We start from the raw sequence: 16,901 nt of genomic DNA on the forward strand, positions 1-16,901 counted from the left end.
AAAGGACTATTATAAAATTAGCTACTCGCAAGCAAGCAATCATAAATCTGACTATCCCCCTGTCACTGACGGAACAAATGATAGCCCAATATCTTTGGAACAATAAATGCTCAATGGAAAAAAACAGTTGAAAAGATATGATGTAGATCACAAGTCCATATGTACCCGCAGGAACAAGTCCCAAAACCAGCCCAGCAAGGTTGTGGGATTCGACTGCTGTAGTGCTGTGAGAGGCAGTCTGGTCTGATGATGTGGCAAGTTTTGTTGGTTCGATGGAGCATCACCTAAGGCTGCCCCAGCCCAAAGATAAACATGAAGCAGAGAAGAGACCAAGACAAAAATTCTAAAAGAGAAGTTAGTGATTTGGGGGCACATATGGACAGCTCTGTTCCTGTTACAAACCAGAACCTAACTAATCAGTAGAAAAGAGAAGAAAGAAGAAGTAGAAGCAGAGAAGAGAGAGCACACACTGCCGATAAAAGAAAGGAGAAGGCAGCCTGCGATAGGAATTTCAGAATACTCCCAAATATAACTTAAGTGTAAGTAAGTTAGAGGTTTACAGAAATACCCCTAACCTATTACACATACCACCCTTACAACTAAGGACAAGAAAATACTGAAATTACATGAAAACTCAAAAAACCAAAGTTGTAAGACAAAAATGCTCCTAATTCTTAACAGTTCCTATTTTTGTTTAGCTATGTTAGTTTACCTTGTTTCTATTTTCCAGTTTGGTTGTAATAGGAGATTAGATAGTTTCTAAATTCAGTTTTAGCAAGTTATTACTAGTTTCTAATTTCAGATTTAGAAGGTAGGCTTAGCTTTTATTTAAAGTCTCTATTTTCTTAAGTTTCTATTTCAGTCCTTTGTTTCCTTTTAGTTAGATTTAGTTTCTATTTTCGTTTGGATTCTATTTTGAGACTTTCTATTTTGTGAAGCTTAACCAAGCTATAAATAGGCCCCATCAGTTGTACTTGAATTCAGACTTGATTAATGGAATTTCTATTGCTTGATTGCAAGTGTTTGGTCTGAGAAGACTTGTGTTCAACAACTGAGATAGCTGTGGGTGAGAGACCCAAGGCTGAGATAGCCTACTATCCTATCCCCCCTTCATCTCTATATACTCTTCTTCTTCTTCTTATCCTTTTCTATGTTCTTCTTTCATATGTAAACAGGAAAAGTGAAAAAAAATAATATAAATAAATAAATAAATAAAAGTTTCAGTTATTCAATTTGTTCATCCTTATTGTGTTGATCCTGGCTGCAATCGATCTCCTGCTGGTTTCCCTGGTTCGAGGTCGACTTCTGCATTAAGATCCCATTCTTTTAACCTTGGGCAAATGTACTGGAGAGTAGTTATTGATGTTTAGAAGATTATTATGCATTGCAACTTTGCAAGGACCCCTAAACATCCACGAAGTACAGTTTAAGGACATAAAACAACCTATCAGACCAAAAGCTCACTAAAAAAGTCAAAAGCCCTTATGCTTCACAAAAAACTACCTTTGCATTTGTTCAAGTTAGTAAAATCAGTTCTTCAAGGATTGAAGCAAAGTTTAGAAACACAGGTGAGGGTCTCACATGAGGGAAATCAGTCAAACTGGATATACCATCAAGCTGATATTAAAAAGTAATTGAACCAAGCTCCCAGAACTGGAATTAGGAGCATCAAATTCCATTGAAAAAAGGTGTCACCGGTTCAAAACAATAATAAGAACAAAGAAGTTATCTCTACAGTTAAGATGATTTATAATCTAACTGTTCAAAAGGAAAGAGCTGGGCAAAGAATTCATACGTGGCCTTTTAACTTGTGCAATCTCATGAAGTTGATGTGCTTGTGATAAAGCAGAAGATCCTTGACTTGGGGCATAAGAAGGTAAACCAGATGTTGCAATGCTAACCTCCTCCTCATCATTATAAAGTAAGAAATGCTCTCTATCTTCAATGTCTTTCATGTCATTATCTAAATCATCATCACTCAGGATAGCATCCCAATCCTTATACATCTCCTCATAATCCTCCCTATATCGTGTGAGTAATCGATTGTTATAATGAACATATATTAACGATTTTGCCATATTAGAGTTTAATTTATTTCTTTTGACATCATGAATATACTCATAGGTGCTCCAACCCCTCTCCACACAAGAGGTGTTCACACTTTGTGATAACACTCTAACAGCCAAACCATAAAGCTCAGGTGCAGTCACACCATATAAGTCCCACCATGATAATGCTGACATTGTTTCTCTATCTTTGATTGCCTGAGGACGAGCAAAGACACCCCTATTACTGACAAAATCACTAAGTTGCTGACGGACTATGGCTGCTTTCTTTGAATCACTAACAAGTCGATCCAGTGCATCTAAGTAAGCCTTATGAACATCAGGATCTGCATGGGGCTTATTCCTTTTCTCTCCCCCTTGAGCCAAACCTGTTAACCAAGACCCTGAATAGTAAAAAGGAGTAAGAACATACGCAAGACTATACAAAGGAATGTTCATCTGCTTCCAATGTGCCATAAAAATATCGCTAACAACTTGATAAGCCTCAATACTATCCAACAAAGCATCTTTAATGCATCCTAACATGGCATCCAATCTCGGATAAACTTCTCCTATGGTAGCTTTATCCGAGTCACAGAAGCAAATCATCTCCCAAATTGGCTTCATGAATACTAATATTGTCGTTACCTTCTTCCAGAAATCATCATCTAAAATAGTTCTTTTGACCTCTTCATGCTCCAAATTTAACTTTGACCCACCTCTTTTGAGCTTCTCCCATTCCTCACTCAAAACCAAGTTGACTAAAACATTCTTCACCCGAACAATGCTTTCTAATACAATAAAATGATCCCCAAATCTAGACTTACTCACTCGAATAACATCTAATGCCGGGAATGTTCGAAAAATGTACATAGCTGAACTATGATTAGTTATGTATCGAATGATTCTCTTTACCCTCTCATAGTTTTCACCAACAAAAGCCAAGTTTGGTTTCGTTGATTTTACAATATCTTTCATCAAAAGGCTTAAACAATGAGCCATGGAACCAGACCAAAAAATATGACGGTGTCTGGTTTCAATGATTTTTCCAGCATCTCTACATATAACTGAGTTATCAGTCAGAACTTGGAATACATTCTGTGTTCCCACAGATTCAATGGCCTCAAGCAGCAAATCAGCTATAAACTCACTTGACTTCTCATCTCCTGAACAATCAATGACATTAATAAAAACTGCCTTACCATCTGAAACTGCGATTAAATTCATTAAAGCTTGATTCTTGAGGTTTGTCCAACCATCTGAAACAATTGAAACCCCGTAAGTCGGCCATCGTTGTTTTATAAACATCAAGGCCTGATCCACTTTAGTTTTTTCCTCCAAAAGAAGTGTTGTCGCTATCTTATCTGCACACGGTGGCTTGTATCCTCTAGGTGCCTCATTAATGGCCTTCACCATATCGACCCAAAAAGGAGACTTTGCCAAATCAAAAGGTATCCCATTTCCATAGAAAAATCTTGCAATTACCCTATCAACATCATCTGTTGAAGATGTTTTAGACACATCAAGTGCGGTCCTCCCCCTTTCTACTACAACACTTGTACTAGTTTTCCATGTTGGAAAAACAATAGGACTACTTGAAACAGGCACTCTACGTGAACTACTTCCAAAAACTCGCTTAGCTTCATCTTCTTCTGCTTTCATCTTCTCCCTTTCTTCTTTCTTTACCTTCGGACACATTATTATTCCTTGTGATTTTTGTCCGGGTAATAACCCAATCAGGTGTGCTCTAACACGAGAATATGTCCCAGTGTATGGTTCCAATCTGCAACCAAAATTACATGTCCACTTGCAAGAATTCCCCTCCTTCCTATCCACAACAAATGTAACATATTTTTTAAGGGGAGTGGCAGTTAGCTCTGCATGCTCATCCTCAATTTCTTCATTCCCAATTGGTGGGTTCTCTGCCGATGAATCAGCCTCCTCATGTTCATCCATTTTGATCCTAAAGAAAGAACAGATTATTAGCACAAAGACAAACTAATTAAGGATTGTTTAGAAACAATTATTTTTAGATATTTAGTTTAGCAATACCAAATAAACTGAATCTTCCAAAAGAGGTAAAATAAAGATAGTTTTTGCCTTTTTACATCCATATTTATCAAACCAAAAAAAAAGGCACCATGTTAGCATCAAATGGTATTTATTTCCTTCTACCTCAATGCACAAGGGGGGGAGGGGGAATTGCAAACATCTCTTACAAAGTAACAAATAAAAGAATGGATCAACCAAAAAAATCACCTTAAGAAGCATTAAGGGCAATCTAATAATAATGAATCACAAGAAAATGACAGAGGACTAACAGGCCACCTCGATAGGTTTGGCTTTGGAGAACCCAAGAGGGTGATGACTCTCGGTTCTGCTTCCTACTCCTGCTGCCGCAGGCAAGTAGTGGCCGATGGTCATGACCTCCTCTGCCCCTACATCACCCTCCTCCTCCACCACCCCTCTTGCCTCCCAACCCCTCGGCAAACCCTGGAACTCCCTTTTCAAGCAATCCCCTCCCTCTCAAGTTGGACTTCCACTGCATTTTGTTCCTCCGGCTTGCTCTAACTCAGTCAAACATGCTTTCTTCCAAAGCAATCTTCTGGATGTGGAAGCTGCGAAATGGCACTCTGCTTTGGTTGGCCATTTTATTGGCAGTCGCCCCCCCCCGCTTTGCCATTGTTAAGCAGTCTCTAACTAAGCGATGAAATATTAATGGATCTATGTACACCTAGCTTCTAGATAACGGCTTCTTCATTTTCAAATTCTCCGACAAAGATGACAAGCTATGCATTCTGGAAGGAGGTCCTTGGCAAGTAGGCCGTAAACCAATCTTTCTGCACCAATGGGACAGGCACCTGCAACTCCAAAGAGTTTACCTCAACACCATTCCTCTTTGGATAACCCTTCCTAGACTGCCTTTGCATCTCTGGGGAGAAGAAGGGCTCAACATCGTTGGCTCTGTTGTGGGTACACCTCTCTATTCCGATGGAAGAACCCAAAGACAAGACCGTCTGGCTTTCGCCAGAATTTGTGTGGAAATTTCGGTCGAGGAAACCCCTCCAAGCTCCATCCTGATTACTGATGATTAGGGTCTTTCCTTTTACCAGAAGGTCACCTATGAATGGTTGTCGTCTCAATGCCTGAGCTGCAAGGTGTTTGGTCACGACACTGGCAAGTGCAACGTTCCTCCATCTACTAAAAGTTCAACCCCTTCCATCCTTCCTGTGCCTTCTCCTTCTCCTTTGCTGCAGGGACTAAATCCTTCGCATCTCCCCCGTCATCCCAGTCGGGGCCGTGCTCGGCTTCGAAGTCGACATCGCCGCCGTGGATACCGAACTCTCCCCTATGCTGATTCTTCGATCGGTAGATCCCTGGAACCTAGCAACCTCCCGTATGTTCGTTCCAGTCTTCTGACCGCTGGTCCAAGCCCCTGCGCTCCGCTACAGGCCTCTAGCGATGGTACTCTGGCACCTACGATACCTCTTTCTGACCCCCTTTGTCCTTCTGCTACTCCCTTCTGTCCCCCTTCTTCCGCCAACCCTTCAACCTTTCCTATTCCAGCTTCTTCCTCCCTGGCTTCCCCGACAAACCCTCTGTTGAACTCCGCCATATCCTCTTCTGGCTTTGCGAAGCTCTCGACTTTTGACCCCCTGCCCTCCACTTTATCCTCTCACTCCTCTCTTGTGGGTCCCATTATCCCTTTAACCCCCACTTCATTAAACGCTTCTAATCTCCCTTCCCTTTTCGGTCCTGGGCCTACCCTTCTTATTGGGTCTGGGCTTTACCCTGGGTTTAACTCAATTAAAACCCCTCTGGGCTCGGGTTCTTCTCTTAACCCGACCCATTTCTCGCCTTCTTCCTCACCCGTCCCCTTGTCTCCTCTGTCGAAGTTTGTTGCTTCTCGCCTCTAGCGATATTCCTACTCCAAGCATCACAATTCCTCCAGACCAAAACCTGTGTTCCATCATTTTCTCTCTCACAGCCCCTCTAGGGCTTTGTTGCACCTCCCCTCTCCTTCCAATGATTAAAGGCCTTCTCTGGAACTCCTGAGGGCTGAATTCCTCGGCCAAACATTCTGAAGTTAAATTCCATCGAGTCTCAAAAAGCTTCTTTCTGGTGCCTAATTGAAACTAGAGTTAAAGAGCCCAACTCTCTCCGTATTACCTCCTTAGCCCCCTCCTGGTCCATTTTTACCAACTACCTTCATCATGTCAATCGTCGCCTCTGGTTCCTTTGGAATCCTGCCATTTTCCATACTGATCTCCTTGCCTCCTCCTCTCAATACCTTCATCTCAAACTCTCGGACCTTCTCGGTAACCAAATTTGTTTTTTCACAGCCATTTATGCCTCTAACTGCACCTCTAAGTGCATTGTTCTCAGGAATGACCTTCAGCTCCTTGCAAATCTGGTGGGTTCATATCCTTGGGGCATTGGGAGAGACTTTGATGTCCGCTCCAGTCTTGAAAAACAAGGGGGGAATGAGATTGATAATTCTTCAGTTGATGCTTTCAATGATTGCTTGGAAGACATCAGTGTGGCTGATCTTCGATAGTCTGGACTGACTTACACTTGGCACAATAGGAGAAGTGGGACAGCTAGGATCACTTGCAAGTTGGATAGATTCTTGATTAATGAAGCCTGGCTCTCTGCCTTCCCTGCTTCGCATGCCATCTTCCAAACCCAAGGAATCTCCGACCACAGTTCCTTTTCGGTTATTATTCAACCTCACACTTCTTTTGGTCCCAAACCCTTTAAATTTTTTGACATGTGGATCTCCCACACCTCTTTCCTCCCCCTTGTCCAATCTGCTTGGGACAAACCAGTCCACTCTCTCCCCCTCCTAGCCTTTGCTAAAAAGCTAAGGAATGTCAAAGAGGCTCTTAAAGCCTGGAATAAAGTTTCTTTTGGCAATGTTTCCTCTATGGTTTTGGATTGTAGGTCTAAGCTCTCGGACATCCAAATCAGACTTCAATCAGATCCTCTCAATATTGCCCTGGCCGAAGAAGAGAAGCAATCAGCCATTCTCCTCTCCTCCTTGATAGCCCAAGAAGAAAGCATCCTTAGGCAAAAAGCTTGAGAAAAATGGTTGAACTTTGGAGATTCCAACACTGCATTCTTCCACAGATCCCTAAAAGCTCGAAACAATGCTAATGCTATTATGCAGCTCCAATCTCCTGATGGCACTTCCATTACTCCAGTTGAAGGCATTAAATGAGGCAGTCAGATTCTTCAAGCAGCAATTTCGGCCCCAGTCCCTTGCTCCTGATGTCCCCATCCCTAATGATCTCCTCAACAAATTTATCGATTCCTCTTGCATTGATGCTCTCCGCAAGATTCCATTAGAAGAAGAGATTTTGACTGCTGTCCGCTCCCACAAGGAAAACAAAGCCCCGAGTCCTAATGGCTTGAGCATGGATTTCTTCAACTCTTGTTGGGAAATTATCAAAGATGATCTTGTTAAAGCTGTCCAAAGCTTCTTCCGTCACAAGTCAAAGGCATCAACCAGACCTTTCTTTGCCTCATTCCTAAGAAAGAAGGGGCTGCCTCCATGTTAGATTTTAGGCCCATTGCCTTGTGCAGCTTACTCTACAAATTTATTGCAAAGGTCCTTGCTAACAAGATAAAGATGGTCATTGATTCTCTTGTCAGCTCCAACCAATCAGCTTTTATTGCCGGTAGAAGCATCTCGGACAATATCCTTCTTTGCAATGAGCTTGTCCGTGGTTTTGATAGAAAGAATCACCCCTCTGCTGCCCTTATGAAGATCGACCTGCATAAAGTCTTTGACTCTCTAAATTGGGATTATCAAGGTTATGAATATGATGGGGTTTCCTCCGATGTTTGTTAATTGGATCTATCACTGTATCTCCACTCCTCAGTTCTCGGTGTTGGTCAATGGCAGCCCGGCAGGATTCTTCTCTTCCTCGGTTGGAATCAGACAAGGCTGCCCGCTGTCCCCTTTCATTTTCACTCTTGCTTTGGAAGTCTTTTCAAGAGAGATCCAATGCAAAACTAATCAACATCTCATTCTCTCTGTGTCCAATTGCAAGCGGCTCAAGATATCTCACCTTGCCTTTGCCGATGATCTCATGATTTTCTCCGAGGCAGATTTGGATTCGATTGAGACCACTATGGGCTGCCTCTCTCATTTTGAAAACTTGTCGGGTCTCAAGATTAACCCTCAAAAATCCTTGCTGTTTGTGGCTGGAATTAATGATCAGCTAAAGCTCCTTTTGCAAGAGAAAACTGGGTTTCCTCTTGGCCATCTTCCTGTGAAATACTTGGGTCTCCCCCTTATTCCTGCCAGGCTCTCGGCCCATCACTGCACTCCTATCCTTGAGCTTCTTCAGAAAAAGCTCCAGCTTTGGAAAGGAAAACTTCTCTCCTATGCCGGTCGCCTCGCACTGATCAGATCAGTCATGCAAGCATCTTACATCTATTGGTCCGGTATTTTTGTTCTCCCCCAATCCATCATCAAAGCTATTGAAGCTCTCATGTGTGGCTATCTCTGGAAAGGTATCGAATCTTCTAGATTTCTCCACCCTATCCGTTGGTCCTCTGTTTGTCTGCCTAAGAAAGAAGGGGGTCTTGGATTAAAAAGAATTAAAGAGGTCAACAAGGCTGGAATTCTTAAGCTCATTTGGAAGCTTGTAGCCAAGCACAACAATATTGGGTGGATTGGATCTATTCAAGGTTCCTTCAAAGTGATTCTATCTGGACTGTCAGCAGCTCTCCGAATGCTTCTTGGGTTTGGAAAAACATTCTCAAATGGAGAAGCTTAGCCCTTGGAGCTATTACTATCAAGATTGCAAATGGCTCCACCACAAGACTCTGGCTTGATCATTGGCATCCCTTGGGCATCCTTCTTCCCTTAGTGAGCTCCAGGAACATTTACAGGGCTGGTCCCCACAGACTTTCAACAGTTGCAGACATCATCTCCTCCGAAAATTGCCCCCCCCCTCCTTCCCCGCAGCTTGCTTTTATTAGGAACTCTCTCCCTCCTCTGATCGGAAGGAATTCAAATTCTAGAGATCTGATTTTATGGACTCCTTCAGCCTCAGGTATCTTCAGCTCCAAATCGGCTTGGAATCACTTAAGATCTAGAGGCCCCTCTATTGATTGGTACAAGGTTGCTTGGTTCAAAGGCCATATCCCAAGACATAGCTTTTGTGTTTGGCGCACGCTTTCAAACTGTCTTCCAACTCAGGCTTTCCTCATTCGACGGCATCTTATTGTCTCTCCTGCTTGCTGTCTCTGTTGGAACGGTTCCGAATCGGTTGATCATCTGTTCTTTGAATGCCCTTTTTCGGCTTCTATATAGTCTGGACTCTGGAATCCTCATCAAATGCTGGCCTAGGAGAAGAAGGATTCTGCCCCTTCAGAGTGAGTGGAAGTGGATCAACCAAGCTTTTGGGGGCAATTCGATTTGTGATAGAATTGGTTTGTTGGCTTTTGGGGCTACAATCTCGCATATTTGGATGGAGCGCAACCTTAGGAGATGGACTTCCAACTCTAGGTCTTTCAGGCAAATTTAGGATTCCATCTCCTTCGATGTCAGCTCCAAATCCTCCTCTTCTTCCCCTTCTTCCTCTTGTGTTACTTCTCCAAGGAATAGGCTCATTGTTGCTTCCTGGGGTCTCCCTTCTTCTCTTCTCTCCCCTTCCCCCTAGGGGGTCGGTTAGCCCTATGTATTGTAGGATGTTCTCTTCTCCCCCCTTCTCCCCCTGTATTCTGGGGGCTCCTTGTATTCTTTCTTTTTGGTAATGAACTTTTATTCACCCAAAAAAATATTAATAATGAATCAGAGAGTAAGATTGAAAGCAGAAGGTGGAACTGCAAGAGCCCAAAAATACCCAAAGTTCAAAAAAAGGAGGGTTGGTAAAAGAGAACAAACAGATGGAGGATATTTTTCCAACTACTGTTTACAGCCTCCAGGCTAAACATTGAGCACACATACAAAAATACAGATCCATAGGCAACACATTTGATACAAATTTCAACCTAAAAGATTCAAGCAAGAAGAAAGACAAACAATCCAAATGTCTAAAATTAAGACAAAAGGCACATGCTCCGAAAGAAAAGCCTTCAAATCAATAAATGAAAAGGTCCAGTATCTTGTAAAAGAACACCAGTTCCATGTCCTCAGACTCCTCACACAGTCCTCCCTCAAAAATTGAAAACAACAATTTTCAATTCCAACAAATCCAATATTGCTTGATTCTTGAGCTGTAATTCTTCCTCCCTTCATCATGGAATGGTGCTAGTCTGAAGGCTAACAGCTAAATATAGAGCTTGATGTCATATCTGAAATAGAAGAGAGACAATTGTCGTATATGATCGAACTTCCGCGAGGTCGAGTTCGGTCATACAGCATTCCTGCACTTCACCGACCTTCTCCAGCAAGCGTATAAAAAAGCAAGGAAGGAGAGTGTCACATGCCAACGTTAGACTTGAAAAAGTATGCCACAGCGGATCTTTAAGTGACTAATTGGCTCAGCTCAATAAAACCTTGTATATATGTAAGGCCGGCTCGTGTTTGTTCAGTCGTTATTGAGGGGGGTCGTGGAAGAAGTGGGTTTGACTCCCATAGCCCCGATGTGGCGAAAAAGACTGAAGAAATGAGATATGCCATGCCACTTGTCGTCCACTTCCAAGAAATGTTCGGAACAGAGAACTTACAATAATAAAAAAAATACAACGCCGCATTCTCCGAAGATTGAGGAGCAAGAAGAGATCTATTAAGAGAAAGATTTATCCAAGAGAAAATCATAACAGTTACATCCAGTGGTGACAGTCAACGTATATAAACCTCTCGCCCTTGATGCTTTGGCCCTTGACCTAACTAGCCGGAAGTAGCTGATGAGCTATGGTTTCGTATTGGGACAGTCTCTCTGGTCAAGTGCTGTTTCATCGGATCTATCTTGTGGACGGGAGCTTACCGCGGTGTACTTGGAAATCTGCTGCAACTTCTGAGTGTGATATCTCCATATCCCTCCACCAAACCCTGCTGGGTTTTTGAGCACCAAACCATCCCACCATCCACTCCACTTGATCCCACTTTCACTCCAATCCACTGGCTGGATCTGTCCTGCACCTTAACCTTCTATTTTGGTGCTTCTTTCATAACTCCCAACCGAACCATCAGATCTGGTTCATATTTTCAGCAAGGGATCCTTTCACCCTCATCTCCACTCGACCCAAACTTGGAAGCAATCCCATAGTTGGTTTGGTTTCTATAGCTAAGTTCTCTTACCTTCTAATTTTGTGAATTTCCTGTTTGACTGTTTCTGGTCATCCAAACTGACCCAAACTTTGGGAGTATTTTGTACTGGTCCCTACTTGAACTCGACCTGGATATTGGTCCATTCTATTGGCTGAAACCTCAGTTCCAGCACCACCCTATATTGCTGAACCAGTGTTGGTTAACACCCTATTCCTGAGGCTGCTTATTGGTTATTGTGGGCTTATTTGGGACTAAATCTGACCTAGGCTTAGTCTTACATTACTCAGCATTATAAGAGACTTGTTATTATATTGTTTCTATTTTTATAGTTTCCAATTTTAGGACTTGTCAAAGTTAAAACTTTCGAAATTTTGTAACTTGAGGAGCAAGTCATTGCTACCTATTTCTAAGTAAGGCTTTTAGAAGCCAAGTAGATGAATAAATGAAGATTGAGATTATTGCTTTGGCAAAGATATTCTGTCCTATTGTGAGGATGAAGGGCTGAGAGAGTCTGGCTAAGAGAGCCGAATCCCTAGGGCTGAGAGAGCCGAATCTTCTTATCCCTTTCCCCTTTTTCTCCTATCTTCTACTTCTTTTCTTATTCGATTTCCTACTGTTCCAGCTGTTGTGTGACTGCAATCAAGAGCTACTATTTTCTACTACATCTGTGAAGACTTAGAGAGCCATCCTAAACAACAACTGAATCTGTTGTTGTTGTCCAGAGGCAAAGAATACCACTTTCCACACTTGCAGGTGCATCAGTTCCTTATTCACTGCTGCGGATTCGATGGTCTTGATCTCAGCACTCTTCCTCCCAATCAGAGTGATACTTGGACGACTGCTTCAGGCACCTAAGGAGCCCACTAGACCTCAGTCTTGAACCCTGCTGCTGTTCCTTTCATTGTATCAATCCTGCTGCAATCGATCTCCTGCTGGTTTCCCTGGTTCGAGGTCGACTTTTGCATTAAGCAGTTAAGCGCCTCTCCCACTACTATTTCTGTTGATTCAAACATGGGACATAACAGCTGATGAATCCTAGCAAGGCCTGTCCCTCCATGCATATTACCATTTACCTGACAACTTGGACATCTGAAGATTGCCATTCTAGTCCAGAGAGTTTATTTATTGGAATTTACTGTGTGGTGGATATGACAACCTCACATGTTTGTAAAATGTATGACACAGTCACAAACACTCACCGATACATATAGAAGTGTATTAAATATTAACCTAGTTCCTCGTGCACATATTCAGCACATGAAAGCTCAATATAAGCAATTGAAAATAATATAATGTTCATGAGCAGTTTATCATAATTTCTGAGTCTTACCTAATGTACACATCACAACAACGACCTGATCCCATTTCTGTCAGATAAAGTCACTATATAACTATTATGTTGCAGAAGATGTGACATATTGAATATCCAAAATAGAAGGCATATAAGTGATGAAGTACTCTTCTCAACGTAGAAGCCCAGCAAGAGTGGCTTCTTTGGTTGAAGAGAAGCATCTATATCATTAAGTCTTGGTATAAATTTTTATTCAGTAACAGTAGAGAAAATAGCTGGGAAAAAAATACATACATTCTTCAGTAGAAGCGTGCAATGATAACCAGTGAACTCTTCGTCTGAGAGATCTCCTCTGTAAACCAGAAGGAAACGAATTTTAGAGAAAGCAAACAGAATTACAGATATAAAAAAAAACAAGAATCGGCATTCCAATGATACCAGCTTTGAAATAAAAGTTTCTGACATCCCATTGAATCTCTAAGGACGAGGTCTGTATAGAGCAATAAATTTATGAGAATTCATTTGAAATTTGACAGGAAAAATAAAATGACAAACCCTACAAACAATAATACCAGCTTTTTCTACAGAAGTACAAGCATGTCATTGTGAAGAAAGATTACATGATAGAGCAGATAATGGCAGAATTCTCAAACCTCAATCCCTGTGTACAGCCATGGAATTAAGATTCCAACTCGAAGTGATTCATGTGTTTTAGATTCGAACGCTCTTTCTCTCTCACACTTGCAAAGTGGCAGTCGCAGTAATTTGTTGTTACACGGTTTCAAAACCGGATTTAGAGCCGAACCGTGCCCATGAGTTCATGTAAGGGTGTCGATTGGTCCGATTCTGGGCTATTGGTCTGTTTCCTAACGGTTGAGCCCCAAAGAGTTAAGATCATGTCGAACCGATAAACTAATCAGTTTCAAACTTGAGATCCATAACCATTAAGTAATGGCGCGGGGCGGGGGGAGGGGGACCTTTATCACCTCCAGCTTTGACCGCCCGTTCCCGTTCCTCTAACAAAGGGGGCTGAAATGACCTCTCTACCCATGCCCAAACACCCTGCCCGGGTGGGGTCCACCATCCCCCTATTAGAGGAACTGGGGAACTGGGCCGGTCAGCAAACTGGAGGTGATAATTTTCCGGGGAGGGGGGTTGGGCCTGGTTTATATCTGTTCTAAGTAATCTAATATGACATTTGGTATCCATTCTTGGCCGATGATACATTATAAAATCATATAAATAATTGTTTTTATCATCTCAAATTGCATTATTAATCCAGATAGCATTCCAAGAATGCATACCAAACACAATTAAAAATTAAAATAAAATAAAAAATCCTTAACACATGTTATAAAAGAAGAAAAAAAATTTATGGAGTTTGAGATTAAATTTAAAAAAAAAAACAGTACAGAGGGAAAAAGGAAAACCGAGAATTGGTGGTAAAGAAGAGAAGGGAAGGGAAAATAGGCAGAGATTACCTGTGAGCAGCGACCATTGGTGGCTCGTGGACAGAAACGGTGACAGCAAAAATCTCATCTGGTTCCTTTGCTTTTCCGTATCTCTCAGTCTCTTTCTGCTCGATCAATGCCTAAGTGTCCAAGTTTCAATTATCAAGGAAAGAGATGTTTTGCCGGCCAACAATCTAGAATGCTGTCGTATCACTCTTTCTAGAATTCGCCGGTCACTTAGCTTTGCCGAAAGAGAAAGAGGTTGGGTTGTTTCATGGTTGGAGATGAGAGATGTTGGATAAATGATTTTGGGAAGATGGGTTGTATTGAATTATGTTTTAACCCTTTGTTAAAAAATCTACTTAAAAGTTTTGGATATTTATTAATTTTTTAATATTTTCACTAGTGCATGTGATTTTACTCAAGTATCCTTGCAAAATTATTTTCTATAATGTCCTTAACTGTAGTCTCAAGAGGGTAGTTGATGTCTTGTTATGTTTGGATAAATAACAGACCCTTGTTACATTAATAATTTCCCTTTCTCAAATCACAAAACTAGGCCATAGTACGTCTTGTTTTATAATCAAATTAATAAGTAGGAATCCACCACCCTCATAAATTATGATTATTTAAAACATGTTCTTAAATTAGGATTCTCAAATGGACCTTTAAATTAACATCTAAATCTTTGGTAAAATATTATATGAGACAAGATGGATCCGTCAAAATTGAAAACTAAAAAAATAAAGGGTTTGACCTTAGCTCTCATGACCTTTAAGTCTTAAAAATTATATAATATATAGGGTTAGGTGTAGATTTGTTCCGGTTCCAACGGCTCCTAATTGGTCTATCGGTTCTGGAACTGTTGGGAGACCATACCTTAATTGGTAGACCAAAACTGGACCAATAACTTGTCGATACATCCAGAACTGACCCAATAAGCTATTGGGTGGGTGCTTTGGTTTTTGCAATTTGGTTCTGGTCCGGTTTTTTTATTCTAATGCACAATTGACACCCTCAGTTCGTGTTTTAAACGGTTCAACTGTCAGACCCAGGTCCGGAATGATGTAAAATAAGGCCAGTGGCCAGCCTCTCTTACTCGTAGGCTCCAGTTGGTAGTAAGATGAAGGAAAAGAAAATGAAATTGGTTTTGAAAAGAAAAATAAAAAACAGTAATTACAAGGACAAAAGGAAATTCTTATAATCATGGAGAAAGTTTTTCTTCTCTGTATGTGAAGAGAATCAAGTCATTCGTGTGTCATTATTTTATCTCTTCTATTGTCGAAATGCCTTTTGCACTATTTCAGGAGTCTTATTCAGCCATCAGAACCAGTGCATTAAGAGATTATCTTTTCCACATATGTGAAGGAAAACTTGGTCATATAATTTTACATAACATGATTGTTTAATGGGTTATTATCTGTGCAACAATGGTTTATGACGTTAGGGTAAATACAGTTCTCCTTTGCCCCCTGAATGGATCTTGTTAGTGTTGTGATTTATTGGATCAAATTTCAAAGTGAACTTAAGTAATAGAAGTCCCAACAAAACAGGTCTAATGGTAGGTAGGGAAATTTACATTCCCAACTAATCTAATAACATTTTATCCCCCATTGCTTCTCTTCCCTCTCTAGAGTTATGCATCTCCGACTCCTTACAGCTCTGCTGAGTCTTTTCTCTCTGTTTTTTTTTTTTTTTTTCCTCAGATGGTGTGGTCTGGTAGAGATACAATTTGATTTGCTTATGTTGTAAAGAATAATGCAAGAGATAAACTTCATTATTTGTTGTTTCCATTGTATCATTTTCTTTATTTGTACCTTACCATGTGTATCCAAGTTCTATTTTAATATTTTCTATCTAATGAAAATCAAACCGTTTTGGTTATTGCTTGTGACCTTCTTCTTTTCTTCTCTCCTGGAATCTTTTAGTTCTTCTCTCCATAATATTGTTTCAATCAACTACGTTTTTTAGATACGAATGAATGAAAACGTCAGAATGATGCGTTTTGGTAATAGACTTGCAGGTTGATGCAATAATGGAAGTAAGGGAAAAGTGAGAGTTCCAGGAAACAAACGATGATGAACAAAATGACAATCTATCTTTTTTTGGTGGATGTGTCAATTAAAGGGAGCCCCACCGCGTTGTTTAGAGATTGATGTGTAAATTTTAAAATTGAATTTGAATTCACACATCCCATTGTAGGTATAACGGATGACAATCCATTGGACCTGATGGAGTCGATCGCGAAGCGAGTCTCGCAAGGTTCACTAGACTGGTACCCCCTTACATCGTAAGATGATAAATGATATAGAGGGAGTCGCCACCTAGATAAGGGTCTAGAACCCATAAATGTCTCCCCCAGTCAGGGGGAGAGACTATAACTCCAATGGAATGGTTGTGGTATGCCTAGATCACTGAGTAAAGCTCAAATTACTGACTGAGATGGTTTTAGGCATCCAGTCTGCCCGATCAAGGTCGGTCTCCTTCTACCTAGACCATTGTTGCTATCTAATGCTACTAACGAGTCCTATGTCTAGGTCAATAGGTAAAGCCCTAAAAACTAGGTAAATATATATGACAAAGTGCAAGCCTAAGCCAAGTAAATATGTTATCTTACACTAAAGTTTTTTTTTTTTTTTTGGTGAATACTGCAGTTATGTTACAAACTGATTAACCAATTGTGCATTAACAAAAGATTTAACTTATGTGCATTACATTATGCTAAACAAACTGATTAAAGATTTAACTTAATGATTTAATTAACCAATTATGGATTAACAAAAGAAATAATCAATTATGGAACGTAATTAAACTAGTTACAAATGATTAATCCTAATCCTAAAGATTGATTAAGTGAATTATTGGATCTTATTTAGTCTAATTAA

The 16,901-nt window shown here is 40.8% G+C and overlaps 1 protein-coding gene across 4 annotated transcripts in view; it reads right to left on the minus strand.

Annotated features, from left to right (window-relative positions):
• Positions 1–13,301, minus strand: part of LOC122642788 — a 43,627-nt gene extending 30,326 nt beyond the window's left edge. For 2 of the 4 annotated variants that reach the window (XM_043836378.1, XM_043836377.1), the window contains exons 1-2: positions 13,129–13,301; positions 1,760–4,008 (exon numbers count right to left, since the gene is read on the minus strand). In XM_043836378.1, the coding sequence (XP_043692313.1) occupies positions 1,760–4,008; positions 13,129–13,169 (2,290 nt within the window). In that variant the 5' untranslated portion in view covers positions 13,170–13,301. Of the gene's footprint in view, positions 1–1,759; positions 4,009–12,859; positions 12,966–13,128 lie in introns of those variants that run through there. The other 2 variants (XM_043836379.1, XM_043836381.1) reach the window with 2 other exon arrangements.
• Between the last annotated feature and the right edge of the window lie 3,600 nt (positions 13,302–16,901).

This window comes from Telopea speciosissima, chromosome 10, assembly GCF_018873765.1.
Source record: "Telopea speciosissima isolate NSW1024214 ecotype Mountain lineage chromosome 10, Tspe_v1, whole genome shotgun sequence".
In the NCBI taxonomy this organism is placed as follows: Eukaryota; Viridiplantae; Streptophyta; class Magnoliopsida; order Proteales; family Proteaceae; genus Telopea; species Telopea speciosissima.